Raw genomic sequence first — 16,906 nt, forward strand, 5'->3', positions numbered from 1 at the left:
ACTTATTTCATATCATTCTGAGCTCTCTAGAGGCATCTTCCAGTTTTAGGACGCATAACTTTTTTAAAAAAAAAAATTGGAACAAATTTTTAAATTCATCCTAAAATTTTAATTTTTTAAAAAACAAAATAAATACACCCAAAATATGGAAGATGGACCTAGAGATCTCAGAATAATATGAAATAAGTTTCTATGTATTCGTATCGATCTTCTAATCACATTAATCGCCTCAAATATTAATTCACCAAATTTTTTTATATTAATAATTTTTGGAACAAGAATTAGATTTTTCATACTAATTCATTTTTAAAAAATTATGGAATAGTTAATATACTTGGTGGAATTGATATTTGATGTCATTTATATTATCTGGAGATCGATACGAATATATAGAAACTTGTTTTATATGTTTCCGTGATCTCTAAGGTCATCTGTCACATTTTGGAAGATTTTCTTTTTATATATTTTTTTTAAATTTGTAGCGAATTCACATGTTCATTGCCAATTGGTGACAACCCCATATTTGTCGCCAATTAGCGAGGAATCCATAGATTTGTCACAAAAATTATTATATTTTGTGCAAGTTTATGCGACGAACAAAATTTTTTTGTAGCAGAGTTTATAAATTTTGCAAAAAATTTTATATTTCAACCCTGATTGACAACAAATTATGCGACGAAATTATAATTGTTGCTATTTTAGGATGATTTTATTTCATTGCCAATTTCGTTGTCAATTAGCATTGAATTCTATATTCATTGCAACGGGCTCTATTTTTGGAAGATGTGTACCCTTGGGGCATAATTGAGTTGGCTAGTTCGGAACAGAATTACTACTATAGGGCAAGGGTTCGAATCTCGGTAAAGTCGAAGAAAAAAATCTTCCTTCGTACTGACCAACTACAACTTCCCGATTTATCTCCTCACAGGTAATCATGGGTTGACCATGTGAAATCGCTAGGATGACAGATTTCATCTTTTGTTACTATAAATTGCTACTATTGTAAAAATCATCGTAAATTTGTGATGAATAATTTGCGTCACAAATTTTCGTCGCTAATTGTCTATTTTTTTTAGTAGTGTGTATAAATTAACTTGACACTTTTTAAGGAAAAAAATTAACCAAAGATATTATAACGGAACAGAATTCTACGCACCTTCTAATTAAAAGAAATCAGAAAATTTTACCATTATAAATATGAATCAAGAAGAATATTTTATGGCAAAGTATCAAAGCTGAAAACAAAAAATGCTGCATTATTTTCGGCATATGTGTATTGTATATGCCCACTTGAATTCATTCAGCTCAAAGGTTATCGCATTCAGAATCATGCTTGGAGCTTCCACATTAAATTGGGATAGCACACAATATCAAAAAAACATTTTTGACTAGCATAATTTAACTGTACATCGCAAAAATATGATACGACTAAATGCGTGATACCATCTGACAACCAAATATCGTTTCTGATAAGGAACAACCCTCAGCAAGGTCAAACTGGACTAGAACATAACTAAACAGTTGACATTGAGATTGATTGGATTTGCTTCCATTATGGTGATGTTTCACAAAAAATTGTTCCTTACTCCACCTTCTTGTGAGCTTGATGCCCATGTTTAGGTGGTTCCGCAGGAAAGTACTTGATGCCCACAAGATCACCAACCTTGCTGATAACCTGGGGAATCACAATATACCGAGAGTCCATTTAGGTTGAAGCTAATTGAATCAGTGGCCTTTGAGAGAGGGAATGCCTGAGAATGAGCTTACCTCCAGCCCTTTAAGGAGGTCCTCCCTTGAGTGTGCGGCCGATATGCAAATTCGAGCCCTTGCAAGCAGAAGAGGTGTGGCTGGAAAAGCAACAGTGACAACAGCAACCTGCAAAAATTATTGTGACAGAATAACCACAACTTGGACATGACTGATCACACAGAGTTCTCAATAATGCTCATAAAGCAATTCCAACTGAGACCAAATGGGGCTCCATATAAGTTCACAAATATCCTGCTGCAAAAATTTGGCTAATGTAAACAGCTTGCATATCCACTATGGTGAAGTTTTGTTTGCCCAGATATCACTAGCATTTTATACAATGCAAATGAGAAGGATCACAAGATTTCATGCGGATGGTTGCAACTTACATTCTGTTTGAGACAATCCCTAGAAAAAGCTGGAATCTTTGCTGGGTTGTAAAGCATTATTGGCATAACAGGGGAGTCATTATCACCAAGAACTTCAAACCCCATCTTCTTAAGTTCAGAGCGAAAGAAATTGCTATTTTCACGAATCTGTGCTAGTTTTTGGGCCCCTGGTACATATTGAAGCCATATAGACAAGAAACCCAGCAGAGAAAGACAAAAAGAATCAAGCTATAAGCTGCTAAACTTACCTCTACTTGATCCGTCTTCTCCGAGAATAACTTTAAGTGCGGATATAACTTGCTGCACAGCTGGTGGGGACATTGAAGTTGCATAAAGTTGTGCTGGACATGCATGCTTTAGGTATTGAACAATTTCCTGAACAAGAGAAGAGTTAGAGGTTTTGGAAGATATCTTAAAATTCACCCTAAACTAAGCTTATTTGATTTTTTTTTTAATTAATTTCTTTTGTTTCAAGAGAACCTTGGATGCTGCAATATATCCTCCACAAGATCCAAAGGATTTTGTAAATGTGCCCATCATGATGTCGACATCAGCCGGATCCACTCCTAGGAGCTCACAAACTCCTTTGCCAGATTTCCCAACAGCACCAATGCTGTGGGCCTCGTCCAAGTAGGTATATACCTGTTTCAAGAAAAAAGCCAAATCGAACTAATTCTTCATTAAGAGTTTCTAGGACAGTACACAGCTCCATTTGGTCAATGATGAATCTGAATAGAAATGCCATGATAGAAAATGGTCAACACTAAAATTATGTAAATGTATACGAACCTTATATTTCTTGCAAACAGCTATAATCTCTGGAAGCTGACAAAGTTCTCCTTCCATGCTGTATATACCCTCAACAATGACAATAATCTTCTTCCAGGGCCTGTGAGTTCGAGGTTGTCCCTCGGCTATCTGTTCTCTCAGTACCTCTTCCAAGTGTGGAGCATCTACAAAACCACAAGCACGGTGATTGAGAACAACCCAATTATGATAGCATTTCCTTGGGAAATTAAGAACTTACTATTGTGCTGGAAAACCCGAACTGCCGCACCAGATCCTCGAGCACCATTTACAATTGAATTATGATTCAGAGAATCACTAATGATGAGTCCTCCCTACACAGCATCATGATTTTTGAAAAATGAGCAAGTAAACACTGAACTGAACACTACAAATTCCTTCGTTGATTTCAAAATCAACAGAAATAAAAGTACCAACCTTCCCTATCAGAACTGGAATAATGGCAGAGTTTGTCACGTAGCCCATGCCAAAAGTTATAGCAGCTGGTTTTCCCACAAACCTTGCAACTAGGAACTCCAGCTCCATGTGCAAGTCAGTTGTGCCTGCACCAGAGAAAGAAAAAGCATATTATGTATTGGACGCTCTTAGTTGCAACATGATAAGTAAAACAGACATACCACCATCAACACGGATACTGCAGGTGCTGGGAGAATATTTCTTTAAAGATTCAATTACACGGGGCGTGCAGTATTCATCAGCAGCTGCAAAACCAAGGTAGTTATATGATCCCAGATTAAGGCACTTGGAAGTCTTTGAGGTCCGGCTGCACAAATTACCAGAAACAGATTAAATTCTTGATAAGTTGACTTATGTTAACTAACAAACCAAATATTTCCAATTGGCATTGCCATTTGATTAACATCATATTGTAGTATGACAACCACATTTTATAAGCCGCATACATAAACTATGTGAAACTTCCCTAATGTCAAAAGATCATGCACCTGAGTAAAACCATATACTTACTGCAGTGTTTTGTTATTGTCTTTAGAGTAGCGTTCAACCACATCAAACCACGCATCTGGTGCACTTGCAATTGGTCGACTAAAGCAATCCTGCACATCAAGTAAGTCGTCATTGCAAGATATCCAACTCACTCAAGGAATTGCCTTGGAAAAAATTTCAGGATAAAGTGAGTTCACAGTGTCAGTGATTCATTCCCATTCTGATCATTAATTCAGACAGTCTAATTTCATAGTATACTAGGATTGGAGTCGATCATGGTGGTGACACCAATGATCAGAAATTAAATGCCCATAGGATTGAAGTGATAAAATCACCCATAGGTTCCATACATATTAACAGCAAGTATAAATAAAGGCAGGTTGCCTGACATACTTATAAATGAAATGCATTTGCAATGCCAAAGTCCAGAGTCAATCAGTCAGGACCCTTAACCTTAAATAACAATAAATACATGTTTCTATAAAGAAAAAAAAATAAACATACTGTTTCATTTTAATCATATAAACGTGGAAATTCAGGATTTGAAGTATTTGCATAAGCAAAATGGACAAGAAAGCCTAATTTGATAATGAAAAAATTACAAGCAATAAAGTTAAAGAAACAAAATAACTTTCTTATCTTCCTTTGGTCTTTCTTATCCTTTAGAATTTCTGGATTTCTTAAGTTAAAATACCAATTAGTTAAGATCATTGAACATTTTTAGCAGTATTATCAAAAGAATATGGCTAACTTGGTAACACTGTAGATTTTTGGTACATTTGTTGAATGGCCAAGATGCACTTTTCTACTGTAAAACTCTTTAAAACCACCTGTCCATTTAACCGAAAGCAAACAAAGGAAGACTTTGGATAGAAAGCATGAGTGCCAATTTTTTATTTAAATAAATGCACCGACGCTTGGACAGGCTGTTCTTTTTCGGTAAGTTGCTGGGTCAATTTAGGCCCAACAGTCCAAGAAACCTTTTTAGGGTTAATTTCCAACAATTTCAATTTTTTGACAAATTTTATGGCAGGCTGGCCTTTTTCCAAGCTACTGAGCCAATTAAGGCCCAACAGTCCAGGAAACCCTTTTTGTTAATTTTCAAATATTTCAATATGATTTTCTGCTAGTTCTGTGAACGACTATGAGTTTTCTCATCAAGCGAACACTTTAGAGTGTAAGAGATGGATTGGAGTGCTTTTGGAGGTTGCGGAAGATTAAAAGACTTGTAGAGAAGGAAAAAATTTCTTTAGTAAGAGTTTTTTGTATTTGAAGAGAGCTAGAGGTGACCATTTTATTTTTCTCATCAGTGTTAAGAGAACGGTCAAAGGTTCATTGAGATAGGTATTATACATCTGGAAACACATAATTTTAGAACCATGTATATCCCTATAAATTAGGCTGAAAAATATTTAAATCATGGGATCATGGTTCCATCCAATATGGTATATATAGCATAGTTTGTTTCCATAAAATGTTATTCAGTTGTTTTAGAAAAATCTAATAAATTTTTATGAGGATATTTTGGATTTTTATTAAGTCAATGTACTCGTGTTATCAATCTATAAAAATTTATTAGGATCCCATGTATTGAATAAGTTTTGACTTAATACAAATTTTAATTTCTGCCGGTACACAGTGTGGTTAATGTTTTGTCTGATTTCTTTGTATTATTGCTCTCTCACTACATAAATTTGGATTCTCTCTGGGGGTATAAGCTTATAATCTATGTTAAATTGTTCTTATCTTTGTTTATTTGTTTGTGTAATTCTACCAAGACAAAGATCCACCAATTTGTGTAATTCTACCAAGGAAGACAAAGTTCCACCAAGGTGACCTTATGGTGGGGTTACTTAAAATTCTAGTGGCACCGGAATGGGATCTGCAAATGTGGTTTGAAGCAACGAGATCTAGCAAGCACTACTAGTGTGATTGCTGACCCCATCCAATAGCATTAGAAACACTTGTGATCCCAACAAGTGGTTCCTGAATCAAAGTAGTCAAATATAAAGTAATGCATTTAGGGCTCTATAGTGAGTGGAGCAATTAGCATAGAGGATAGTATTGACACAAATTATCAGGGGGTGATGGTAAGGAATATTGTAGAATTTCCTTCATACAAGATGAGCGTGTATGATCTGCACAAAGATGAAAATAGATTGCATAAATTAAAAGCATACCTTTGTTTTCCATACTTCGTGCCTTCTTTATAAATCATTCTCTTATGACTTGATCTTATTATTTCTCAAGATAGAGAGGACCTAACCTTTAACCTATTAATAGAAGTAAAACTCTAGGTAACCACGCATAAAGGGTTATACATAGTCATCCATCGTATCAATATGAGACGATTTTACCAAATCTGATCACACCGTATGGATACGGTTAACTTTGGGCTAAACTATATATAGTCCAATTTTGATTAGAATCAAATAACTAATTTATTAATTAACGCTAGCCCACAATTAGAGAAAATTTACATTAATAACACTTTTGTATACATAATAAAACAATACAACAACAACCAAGTCTTATGTGGGTCAGTTACATGGATCCTACGTCATTGGACTTTATCCTCTACTATATCATCATCTATATTTAAATAAATTTTATCTTGTTTTACTGTTGCTAACCAAGACTTTTTTTATCTTCCTCTTCTTCGTTTGATGTGCGTATTTGTTATAGTTTCACATTGTCTAAGTGGGGCATTTATTGTCCGTCTAAGTGCATATCCGTACCATCTTAAATGTGTTTCTCAGAGTTTTTCCTCGATAGATGTAACTCTGATTCTCTCTAATACTCTCATTTCTTATTCTGTCTATCCTCCTATGTCCACTCATATACCTTAACATCCACAACTTTGCAACTTTCATCTTCTGCTCATGTGCTCAAATCATAGCCCAACATTCAGTATCATATAACATAGCAGGTCTAACCGTCGTTTTATAGAACTTCCCTTTAAGTTTAAGAGATAATTTACGATCACATAAAACACTCTACATTAACCTTCATTTCAACCATCCTGCTTGTATTATATGTAAGACATCTCTCTCAATCATTCCATCATTTTACAAAAATGATCCTAAATACTCAAAGCTCAGCTCTCAGTTCCAGACAACTCGTCATCTTCTATCTTAACAATTATCTCATTATGTCTAATATTACAAAACTTAAATTCTATATATTCTGTCTTTACTCTACTAAGCCTAAAACCTTTCACTTCTAGTGTTATTATGTCTTGAATGTATCCAGTGAGTCCACGATTAGTAAAAAAAATAAGGACTTAGAACTGATCCTTAATATAACCCTATCTTTATTGGAAATACTTTAGTTAATCAAGTCTTCACTCATCCTCGTACATATCCTTAATTAGTTCAATATATATTACGCTAACACCTCTCTTTTCTAGAATTCTTCATACAATTTCTCCTGGACTCTATAAGTTTTTTCTAAGTTAATGAAAACCATGTGTACATCTTGCTTTTGCTCCCAATACTTTATTAGTTACATGAGAAGATATATAGCTTCTATTGTCGACCTTCCAAGCATGAACCCAAATTAATTTTCGATCACCTTGGCTTACTTCCCTAATCTTTTCTCTATTATTTTTTTCCAAAATTTCATGGTAGAACTCACTAGTTTAATACCCCCATAGTTTGCATAATTTTGTACATCTCCCTTGTTCTTATGTAAGGGAACTAGAGTACTTACCCCATAAGATATTTTTTTTCATTTTCAAAATCATGTTAAATAATTTTATAAGTCATTTAATACCTTATTTCTTTAGGCACTTCCATACCTCTATCGGAATATCATCTGGTCCAACGGCTTTTTCATTTTGCATCCCATTTAAAACTTGTTATACTTCTGAAATTTGAATTCTAAGATAAAAATTTAAATTTCTATACTCATTTGACCTACTTAAATACCTAAGTTAAGTTGGTCACCAAAAAACCTTCATTAAAAAATTGATAAAAATATATTTTCCACCGCTATTTTATTTCTCCATCATTTACTAGTACCTTATTGCATTCATCTTTAATACATCTTATTTAGATAAGATCTATTATCTTCCTCTCTCTCATTTTAGCTATTCTATAAATGTCACTTTGCCCTTCTTTTGTATCCAATTTTCGATATAATCGTTCAAAAGTTTTATTTTTTACTTCATTCACTGTTTTTTTAGTATATTTCTTGGCTATTGTATATTTTTTTAAGTTTTCTTTGTCTTTACAAGTATATAATAATTTATAGGTCGTTCGTTTTTCCTTTATTTTCTCCTGTACTTTCTTATTCCACGCCAAGATTTCTTACTTGGTGGTGTATGTCCCTTTGACTCACCGAGTGCACTCTTGACTACTATTTTCAACTTTGATACTATTTTATCCCATGTCATATTAAAGTCACCGTATATTTCATGTAATGCTTGTACTTCACCTTCTCCTTAAATATGTTTTGCTTCCTATCCTTTAACTTACACCACTTAATTCAAGGAGTCGTGTATATTTTCCTTCTACTGATACTATGATTAAGATGTATATTGGGTAGTTAAGACAATCTTTATAAATATTTCTATCCCTCTTCCTAACTATAAGAAAGTCAATTTGCGATTTATTATTCCCACTTTTGAACGTGACCAAATGTTCTTTTTCTTTAAAAAACATATTAGCTAGTATAAGATCATATGCTATCGCAAATTCTAATATAGTTTTTCCTTACTAAACTCATAACCCTGATGCATACTCTCATATTCCTCATTTTTCACTCAGACATGCCCATTTAAATCGTCTCCTATTAAAATCATTTCATGAATATTTTATAATACTTCATCTAAATCGTCCCAAAACCTTAATTTGGTATCTTTATCTAATCATACTTGAGGTGCATATATGCTAATTACATTTATAGTTTTGTTCGCCACTACTATCTTAAGAGCTATAATTTTATCCTCCTTTCTAACTACTCTTATAACTTCATCCTTTAATAAACTATCTACAATAATACTCACTTTGTTTTTTATTTTACTTTTCCATGTGTATCATAACCTAAAACCAGAGTTCTCTACCATCTTTGGGCTAATCTTAAACATACTTTACGTGGCCACTAAACAACTCATCCAGTAATCACCTTAAAATAATTCAATTTCATAAAGTATCTCTAGAGAAGATTGTATCTTCTAACGATATAATGATACAAGTCCTTCCAAAATTACATGTTAAGGACTTTACAGACATGAATTTCATAATAATTGTGCTATAAGTGCCCTAGCACAATATACTATAAGTATCCTCATTATCTAATTTGCCATAATAGTGATGACTTTGGTAGTTGCAAGGACCTAGGCGCATCATCATGATCCCCCATTGGATAGGAACTATGATATGTTGTAAGTGCCTTTTCCATGAAACTAACTATGAGCATAATTTAGACAATTTTTTTCCATTAGTCATATAAAATTATCTAAATTAAAAATACTCATTGGAATATTTGTGTAATGATCTAAATTGCAAAAAGCAATAAATCTATATGCATGTTTTACTGTTTCCATAAAAGAAAAGTAAACAATAATTAATTAGCAAGAATCCATATTATGGGTATTAATGGAGGAAACATTGACAATAATTACATACCTAAATTTGGTAACCTATGTCATTCTTATTTGAATTTTTTTGCGATTAGGATATCAAAATATATTAATTCAACTAAGTTTATGGGACACATTACTTGACAAAGAAAAAGGCAAGCCATCATATATCAAAAAGACCAATTGAGTGATGATACAAACAAAAGGAGTCAGTACCATCAGAATATATCTTGTGAATAATGTGATTCATATAATGTCCAATGAGAATGCAACACTGGCATTATGTAAAAATTAAAGGCATGTTACATGATTCAGTAACCAAATTCATCACAGGCAGTTATATATGTTAGACATAGGCATGACAAATAATAGATAGCTGGGGAAACTTCTGAAGAGATTCTATGTTTTTAAAGATTACGGCAAAGGTTGAGGAGATATATTTAGGGGCAATTCATTTGACCATTTTATAAAGTCTCTCTTAGTTGGTAGGAGGCATGGGGTGACTTGAAGGTGATGAATGAGACTATAGCATATGTTTCTCAAAAGAAGGATAAAGTTGTCTTATATTCAAGTGAGAATGTACTAGTTGCTGAAAAGTGAGAGAAGGAATAATTACAAGGGACAACCACGTGAGGATCTTACAAGCACAAATCTAAATCTAGTGGATCTTACTAGATATTTAATGCTAGGTGCTAAATGTGTAAGATAAATGGTCATATCAGGAAAAACTTTTTATGAAGGAAAAAACTCAAGGAGATGTGCAAAAATCAAGGTGCACATTTTTGTACTTATTGTCTAAAGGTTAAAAATGTATCTTCCACAGTCTAGTATTTTGATTTGATTTTGTGCAATACATATTTTCTCTAGGAGAGTTATTTGACAAATTTGATGTATGTGTAACCACGGTCATGACTTTTAGAGATGATTTTTAGGTGGGGGTTCAAGATGTCAACACAGTCAGTTAGACTTATAAATGTTTTGCAGCAGCAGGATCTAGCAAGTGTAGCTAGAATATCCTCCAGCTGCATGATCTAGCAAGTGGTGCTAGAGTATTTTCTGACTGGTATTAGAGGCATCTGTGATTCCAACAAGAAGCGATGAAAGACTCTGAAATCATAATTACGTGGAAGTTCAGAAAAGTGATTTGAGTTTGTAAAACTTCACTTTCTCTAAGCAAAAAAATTCTGTTAGCTAGCTGCATTCAGAATTTTCTACAATATTACACACTCAGTGAATGGTCACCAAATGTTTATCGAGAAGAAGAAAAATGGTTGATAAAGTACTCACCTATTCAGGATTTGCAAGCGAAGGAGTTATTGGTATCACATGAATGTCACATATAAGTCTTCACCATAATTTATGAAAAAGTTTACAGATCTGATGAAAAATAAACTAACATATCACAATATCTTTTCAGTATAAAGGTCAAGAATTAAAGTTTCTAGAAAAATTTTGATACTAGATATTGATTAAATTTGAAAAATAAAAGTATTATGGAGAAAACGAATTAGAAACTAAAAGCTAATTTTGATGAAGAAAATTGATATGGATACTAAGAAAGAACAAACCTGAATGCGGAGATAGAGGCGGCGGGTGTAAAAATCCTCTAGACCTAAGCAGATCGGTGCATACCCCTATTCCACGCAACAGCAAAAAATCCATCACAAGATCCAAATTTTTTCTTTTCTAAATACCAGAGAAGAAAACGAACAAAAGGAACCAATGATAAAGGTGAGACCTTGAGGTCCTTGGAGGTGGATTTGAACCAATCGATGATCTTCCGGAAAAAATCCCTAAGCTGGCCGAACGCGAAGAGGAGGCCATAGCTGAAAAGCGTTGTGAGCGCTGTGACATAAGGCAATCTCACCATCTTCCACTCAGCCGCGTCCCCCTCCTTCGAATCCCGTTCGCAATCTCACAAACACGAAAGAGAGGCAAAGATCCAGACCGAGCTGGATCAGAGAAAACGCGGCAGGCGGAAAAAAAATGAAGATGGAGAGATAAGGGAAAGGAGGGGGGGCAGTGTTTAAATCGAGCAGAAATGGTCGTCAATGGCGTAGTCTGGGAGAGGGGCGGAGGTTGGACGGTAGAACTGGAGGTCTTCCGACCAACACGGTTGCGGAAACAACGAGAGGAGAGGGCATAACTTTTACCGGGTGGAAAGCGGCTTTTTGTTCCTTCTCTAGATTTTTATTTAATCGGATCGAGTTAACATACTGTTTATTCGTACCATTTTAACGATACCAACGTATTTGCTACGTCAAATTCGTCCATTTCTCTGTAACGGCTCCAACAAAGTACTCAATTTCTATCCGATGCCGTCTCTAATTTTTCATGATATTAAATAAAATATAATTTAAATTTATTAAATATTTAAGGAATTCATTTAGGAGTTTTAGGGTTGAACTGGTCGTTAAAAAATTGATCGCGACCTTACTTTCAGTTTTTTCAGTTAACATCATATATCTAGTTTTTTTGAATCAATTATAATAGATCCGGTTTCAGGAAAGTTTTCAACTTTTACAATTAGTTGCACCTCCGAACATCTTATGATCATTTTACGAGCAACTTGCTATCATTGTCATTATGCATCCACATTGTAGACTTGACATTAGTTAGATTGTCATCGCTTGCCTTGTCGAGCCAACCATCGCCTAGCCGTTTGCCTTCCTCAATCCGTCAAAGTTGCTGGAGAATGTTGATGTTGGTCAAGTCACCTACCTAGCAATGTCATTTTCCCTCTTCTTACATAAGCAAGAGCCCCCTTCTTCCCTTATCGACAACAATCTCTTTTATTTCTTTCCATCTTTGTGTAGAGCAACCATCATTGACGAACGATTACAATTCTCTCGACTGACCCTTTTCTATTCCCATTGACAAGTAGTATGAGTTTATATATGTATATTTGATACGGTGTATTGTGAGTAGTTCCAAGAGTAATACGAGGTCAATAGTCAAGATGATATAGAAATCAAAGTCACTATGAAGTAACAATCAGAGTGTACATAGTAGGGCAGACGACTCACCATCAGAACTTAGCCAACCACGCTCCCAGCATACGACCGATCGGCCCAAGTATCAATCGGATCCTAAGGACTTAGCTCCCCACTCTCCAAGGGTAAGCCCCCCATCTTATAGTCCATCGACCCAAGTGTCGATCGGACCTTAGAAACTTAGCTCTCTACTATTCATGGGCACGACCCCCAGCATACATCCATCCGCCGAATCTCAAAGCCGATCGGACCTCTAGATTCAGTTCCTCGCTACTTATAGGCATAGTCCTCAACATACATCTGCCCAGCCTCAGAGTCAGTCAGACTTCCAAACTCAATTCCTCACTACTCATGGGTGCGGCCCTCGACATATATCCGCCCAACCTCAGGGTCGGTCAGACCTCCAGACTAAGTTCTTCACTACTTATGGGCAAAGCCCCCAGCATACATCCACCGAGTCTCGGAGCCGGTCGGACCTCCTCCAGGAGATAGCATTGTCAGATAATCGTAACAACCTGACAGAGAATAATAGTTACTCACCAAAGAATATTCCATTACTCTGACATATACCCACAATGGAAGCTTCCTTCGCCTAGGGGAAGGCTGATGGACATCCTCTATTACCTAATATATTTTGACACCAGACATTCTCTGCTGCCTTATTCTTGTAGAGGTTATTAGAGGTGGTATAAAAAGAGGTCCTCTCATTGGTCGGGCATGTGTTGGATCGTAAGTACGTGAGAGGCAGGTGAATTATGTGATTTTGAAAATGTTTCTTTTCTTTTAAAAATTAAGTGTGAAGCAAAAAAAGAAAGTGAGACGGAAATGAAACAATCACTAATGCAGGTTCAGTTTATTTGGTTTGGAGCTTTTGACGACTCATACTCCAAGTCCCACACTCGTTGAGTATTTTCGTTGAGCAATTACTATAAGCTCGTAAAGATTACAAAAGTTAAGTACAAATGCAATAATAATAAATGAGTATCGACAATAGAACGAAAGGAAAACTTGATTGTTGGTTGTCGGAGTAGTTTTTCGTCATCGTAGGAAGCCTTTTCGAAGTAGAGCGCAAGAGCGAAAGTTGGAGCAAATGTTTTGTTGAAGCTTTTGGTCGAAGGCCTTTTTATAGGCCATCTCCGGGCACCTGGACCACCCCCGGGCTCCTCCAATAGGGCGTACTATGTCACTAACTTATCCTCCTCCGGGTGCCTTGACCACCCCAAGCGCTTGATTGCTGACGTGGCAGTTTATCGGCAAAACTTCATCTTTGAAAATGTATCCTTCTCCCTGCGCTTGAACTAGTCTAGGCACCTAGACTATGACGTGTGGCAGCCCATCCACGTGGGACACCTCAGTTCCACTGGTCGCCCTATTCGGCCTCATCCCGGGTGCCTAGACCAACTTCGAGCGCCCAGACCTTCTAGCGCCCGAACACAGTCCATGCACCTGGAGACTCTTTTTTTAGCAACTTGTTTTCCTACATCACAAGGTTAGCACAACATGTAATAATATGCAAGGAAAAGTAATATTTGACAGTCTCCGGACTATCCGGTCCAGAGTTTGAGTTTTACTAAAACTCTAGATCGGACCAACGCATACTATTCCCTCAACTAAGAATGCGTCTTCACTGGATCTCTCCTCTAGTTGCTTACCTCCACTTACCAATAGCAGGTTTTCTTGATGTCAGGTCCCTTGACTCACCAAGACCTCCTTCCAGATCTCAACCAATCTGGACTTCAACTAGTTGTCAACCCAACTAGACTTTCTTTTGCTACATCTCAACCAATCTGGACTTTAGCCTGGTGTTTCAGTCCTCTAGACCCATCAAGTTTATATTCTGCACACTTGGTAGATAAATTAGATAAATATAACATTTAACTTTAATCAATTTATCATTCATCAAAACCTAAATTTGACCATTGGTGTCAATCGCACCAACAATCTCTCCCTTTTTGATGAAATGACAACCTAGGTTAAAGTTAGAAAATAAGCATAATAATATATTCAAGTAAAAATATTTTATGTTGTTGATTTTTCTATCTATTTAACTCTTCCCTCCCCCTTTTACATTCATCAAAAACACATAAAAGTAGTACGTAACCATAGGGCAAAATATAACAACCATAATATCATATCATAACAACAGTCAAGTGTATCAAAAGTGCATATCCAAAATAACTAGCATAAGGTATAAATAAAATGCAACTAAGATGATATACTAAAAAGATGATGATGGTCTGAGCTCTGAGAATGAAGCATATACATTAGCTCAATATGGCGAGTCCTCTCCTCCTCTCGAAGATTGAAAATGTCCTATCAAAGATCAGAAACTTCCTTTTGAAGACTAGTCATAGACTCCTCCAGTCTGGTAACTCTGTCGTCTAGAGAAGGAGGGGTTGGAGGTAGAGGCATCCCAAAAAGATCAGCAATGATATGAGGCATGTCTACCTCCTTTGCTGGAGCTGGGTCAAGCTGAGGTTGGGCGACGGGGTCGGGCTGATGCTAGGCCTCTCTCCTCCAAGATAGGACTCCATGATCATCTATGTGAACACTAGCTAAGGATTGGACAGGTTCCTAGCACCTACTACGTTAAACTCATTCAAGGTTTTGACATCACCAGTGGCAGCATCAAAACCTAATAATGCTAAGTAGGAGGTCAAAATATGGCATATGTACCCATCGACTAGTGGTAATACTAGCTAAATAAATGATGGTATGAAAAAGATGCAAATTGATGTTGATGTATAGCCTCTAACATAATGCATACAGAGGGAATGAGAGAAATAAGTGCATCATGGTTACATCTCGGGTAGTCAAAGGCAGAATGCACATGACTAGAATCCTATAAAGGATATAGTCCTAGATCATAAGGGTGACAGACCTAAATTGAGTTACAGTAGGTACGCGTTTCCCTCCAAAAAATATGAATATATCGTATCTAGAGTGACATGCGAATAGGGATCACTAAATGGTAGATCCCTAGGGTGGTAGCACAGAAAAGGACATGCAGAGGGTCGTAATCCTAAGAAGTCTCTAATAATCGTAGGAGATAGTGTAATATTAGTACCTGCGACCCTGGTAGTGTAGGTAACATCATTGACTTTAACTAAATTGTTGTATAGTTCAACGCGTAAACCTATATTTACTGAACTCGAACTATATACTAAATTTTGCAGCCTATAGTAGTCAAAGACCTCTACACAAGGAATGTATGAATGCATAAAGAAACTCCTATCAAGATATCTAGAATGGAATAGAATATATGAAATGGAGGAAAACCTAATCCTAAGCTCCTCTATAGGAAACCTAGGATCTATACTAGGAGTTTAAGAAGGACCAACACCAGTATTTGGTCTCTTCCTATTTTGAAAAAAAAACTTGAAGAATGAAATTCTAGATTAAACAAACAAAAAACAACAAAAAAATAAAGTGTTTGTTTAAAATTTTACTGGAACATGTTGAATATTTATAAAAGAAATGATGACCTCGGTTGCTTCTAAATCCCCCGCATGCTGGAAGGTCGGGAGTAAAAAACATAAATTGTGAAAAAAAATAATTTTTTCGAATGTTTGTAAATAAACACCCGTGGATAGGGGTGCCTAGGGCTAAGCCTCGGGTGTCTTATATAGGCGTGTCCGGACACCTAGACTAGGAGGTGAGGTGGGGCGCCTAGACACCAATACTAGGGGTGCCCTAGAAAAACCGTGAGCTAACTTTACTAAGGCAGGGTGGGGCACCTAGACATGGTCCAGACATCCAGGTTTGGGCGAACAACCCGATTTTTTTTAATGAAGGTTTTATTAAGTCTTAAATTAAGTTTAATTAATTTTAATTTAAGTTTTAAGCTAAATTTTAATTAAGTTTAATTTGATTAAGGTTATATTAGGTTTTAAATTAAGTTGAATTTTTAATTAAGTTTAAAGATTAGTTAATGTTCAACTTAAGTTTTTAATTAAGTTGAAGAAAGTTTTAGTTAATGTTTAACTTAGGTTTTAAAATTTTAACTAATTTTTAAATTACGTGTTAAGTTTTAATTAATGTTTAATTTTGGTTTTAAATTTTAAATCAAGTTTTAAATTTTAATAAAGTTAAATTTAAGTTTGAAATTTAAATTAAGGTTTAACTTAAGTTTAAAAGTTTAATTAATGTTTTAAGTTAAGTTTAAAAGTTTAATTAAGTTGAATTTAAATTTTAAATTGAATTTAGGTTTATCTTAAGTTTTAAATTTTAATTAAGTTAAATTTAAACTCAAAATTTAAATTAAGGTTTAACTTAAGTTTTAAATTTTAATTTTGATTAAGTTGAATTTAAATTTTAAATTTAATTTAGGTTTAGCATAAATTTTAAATTTTAATTAAGTTAAATTCAAGTTCAAAATTTAAATTAAGGTTTAACTCAAGTTTTAAGTTCCAAATTAATTTTAATTTAAAATAAAAAAT

General features: G+C 35.1%; 1 protein-coding gene across 1 annotated transcript; it reads right to left on the minus strand.

Annotated features, from left to right (window-relative positions):
* Positions 1 to 1,368: 1,368 nt before the first annotated feature.
* LOC122027005 (long chain base biosynthesis protein 2a-like) lies at positions 1,369 to 11,648 on the minus strand. Its single transcript, XM_042585796.1, has 12 exons — positions 11,213 to 11,648; positions 11,043 to 11,108; positions 3,912 to 4,000; positions 3,563 to 3,708; positions 3,363 to 3,487; positions 3,166 to 3,259; positions 2,928 to 3,091; positions 2,619 to 2,780; positions 2,387 to 2,513; positions 2,139 to 2,305; positions 1,768 to 1,875; positions 1,369 to 1,675 (listed from the first exon to the last, which is right to left on the minus strand). The coding sequence occupies exons 1-12, from the start codon at positions 11,342 to 11,344 to the stop codon at positions 1,583 to 1,585; spliced, it is 1,473 nt and encodes a 490-aa protein (XP_042441730.1). The 5' UTR covers positions 11,345 to 11,648; the 3' UTR covers positions 1,369 to 1,582.
* Between the last annotated feature and the right edge of the window lie 5,258 nt (positions 11,649 to 16,906).

The sequence above is a fragment of the Zingiber officinale genome, chromosome 10A (genome assembly GCF_018446385.1).
Source record: "Zingiber officinale cultivar Zhangliang chromosome 10A, Zo_v1.1, whole genome shotgun sequence".
In the NCBI taxonomy this organism is placed as follows: domain Eukaryota; kingdom Viridiplantae; phylum Streptophyta; class Magnoliopsida; order Zingiberales; family Zingiberaceae; genus Zingiber; species Zingiber officinale.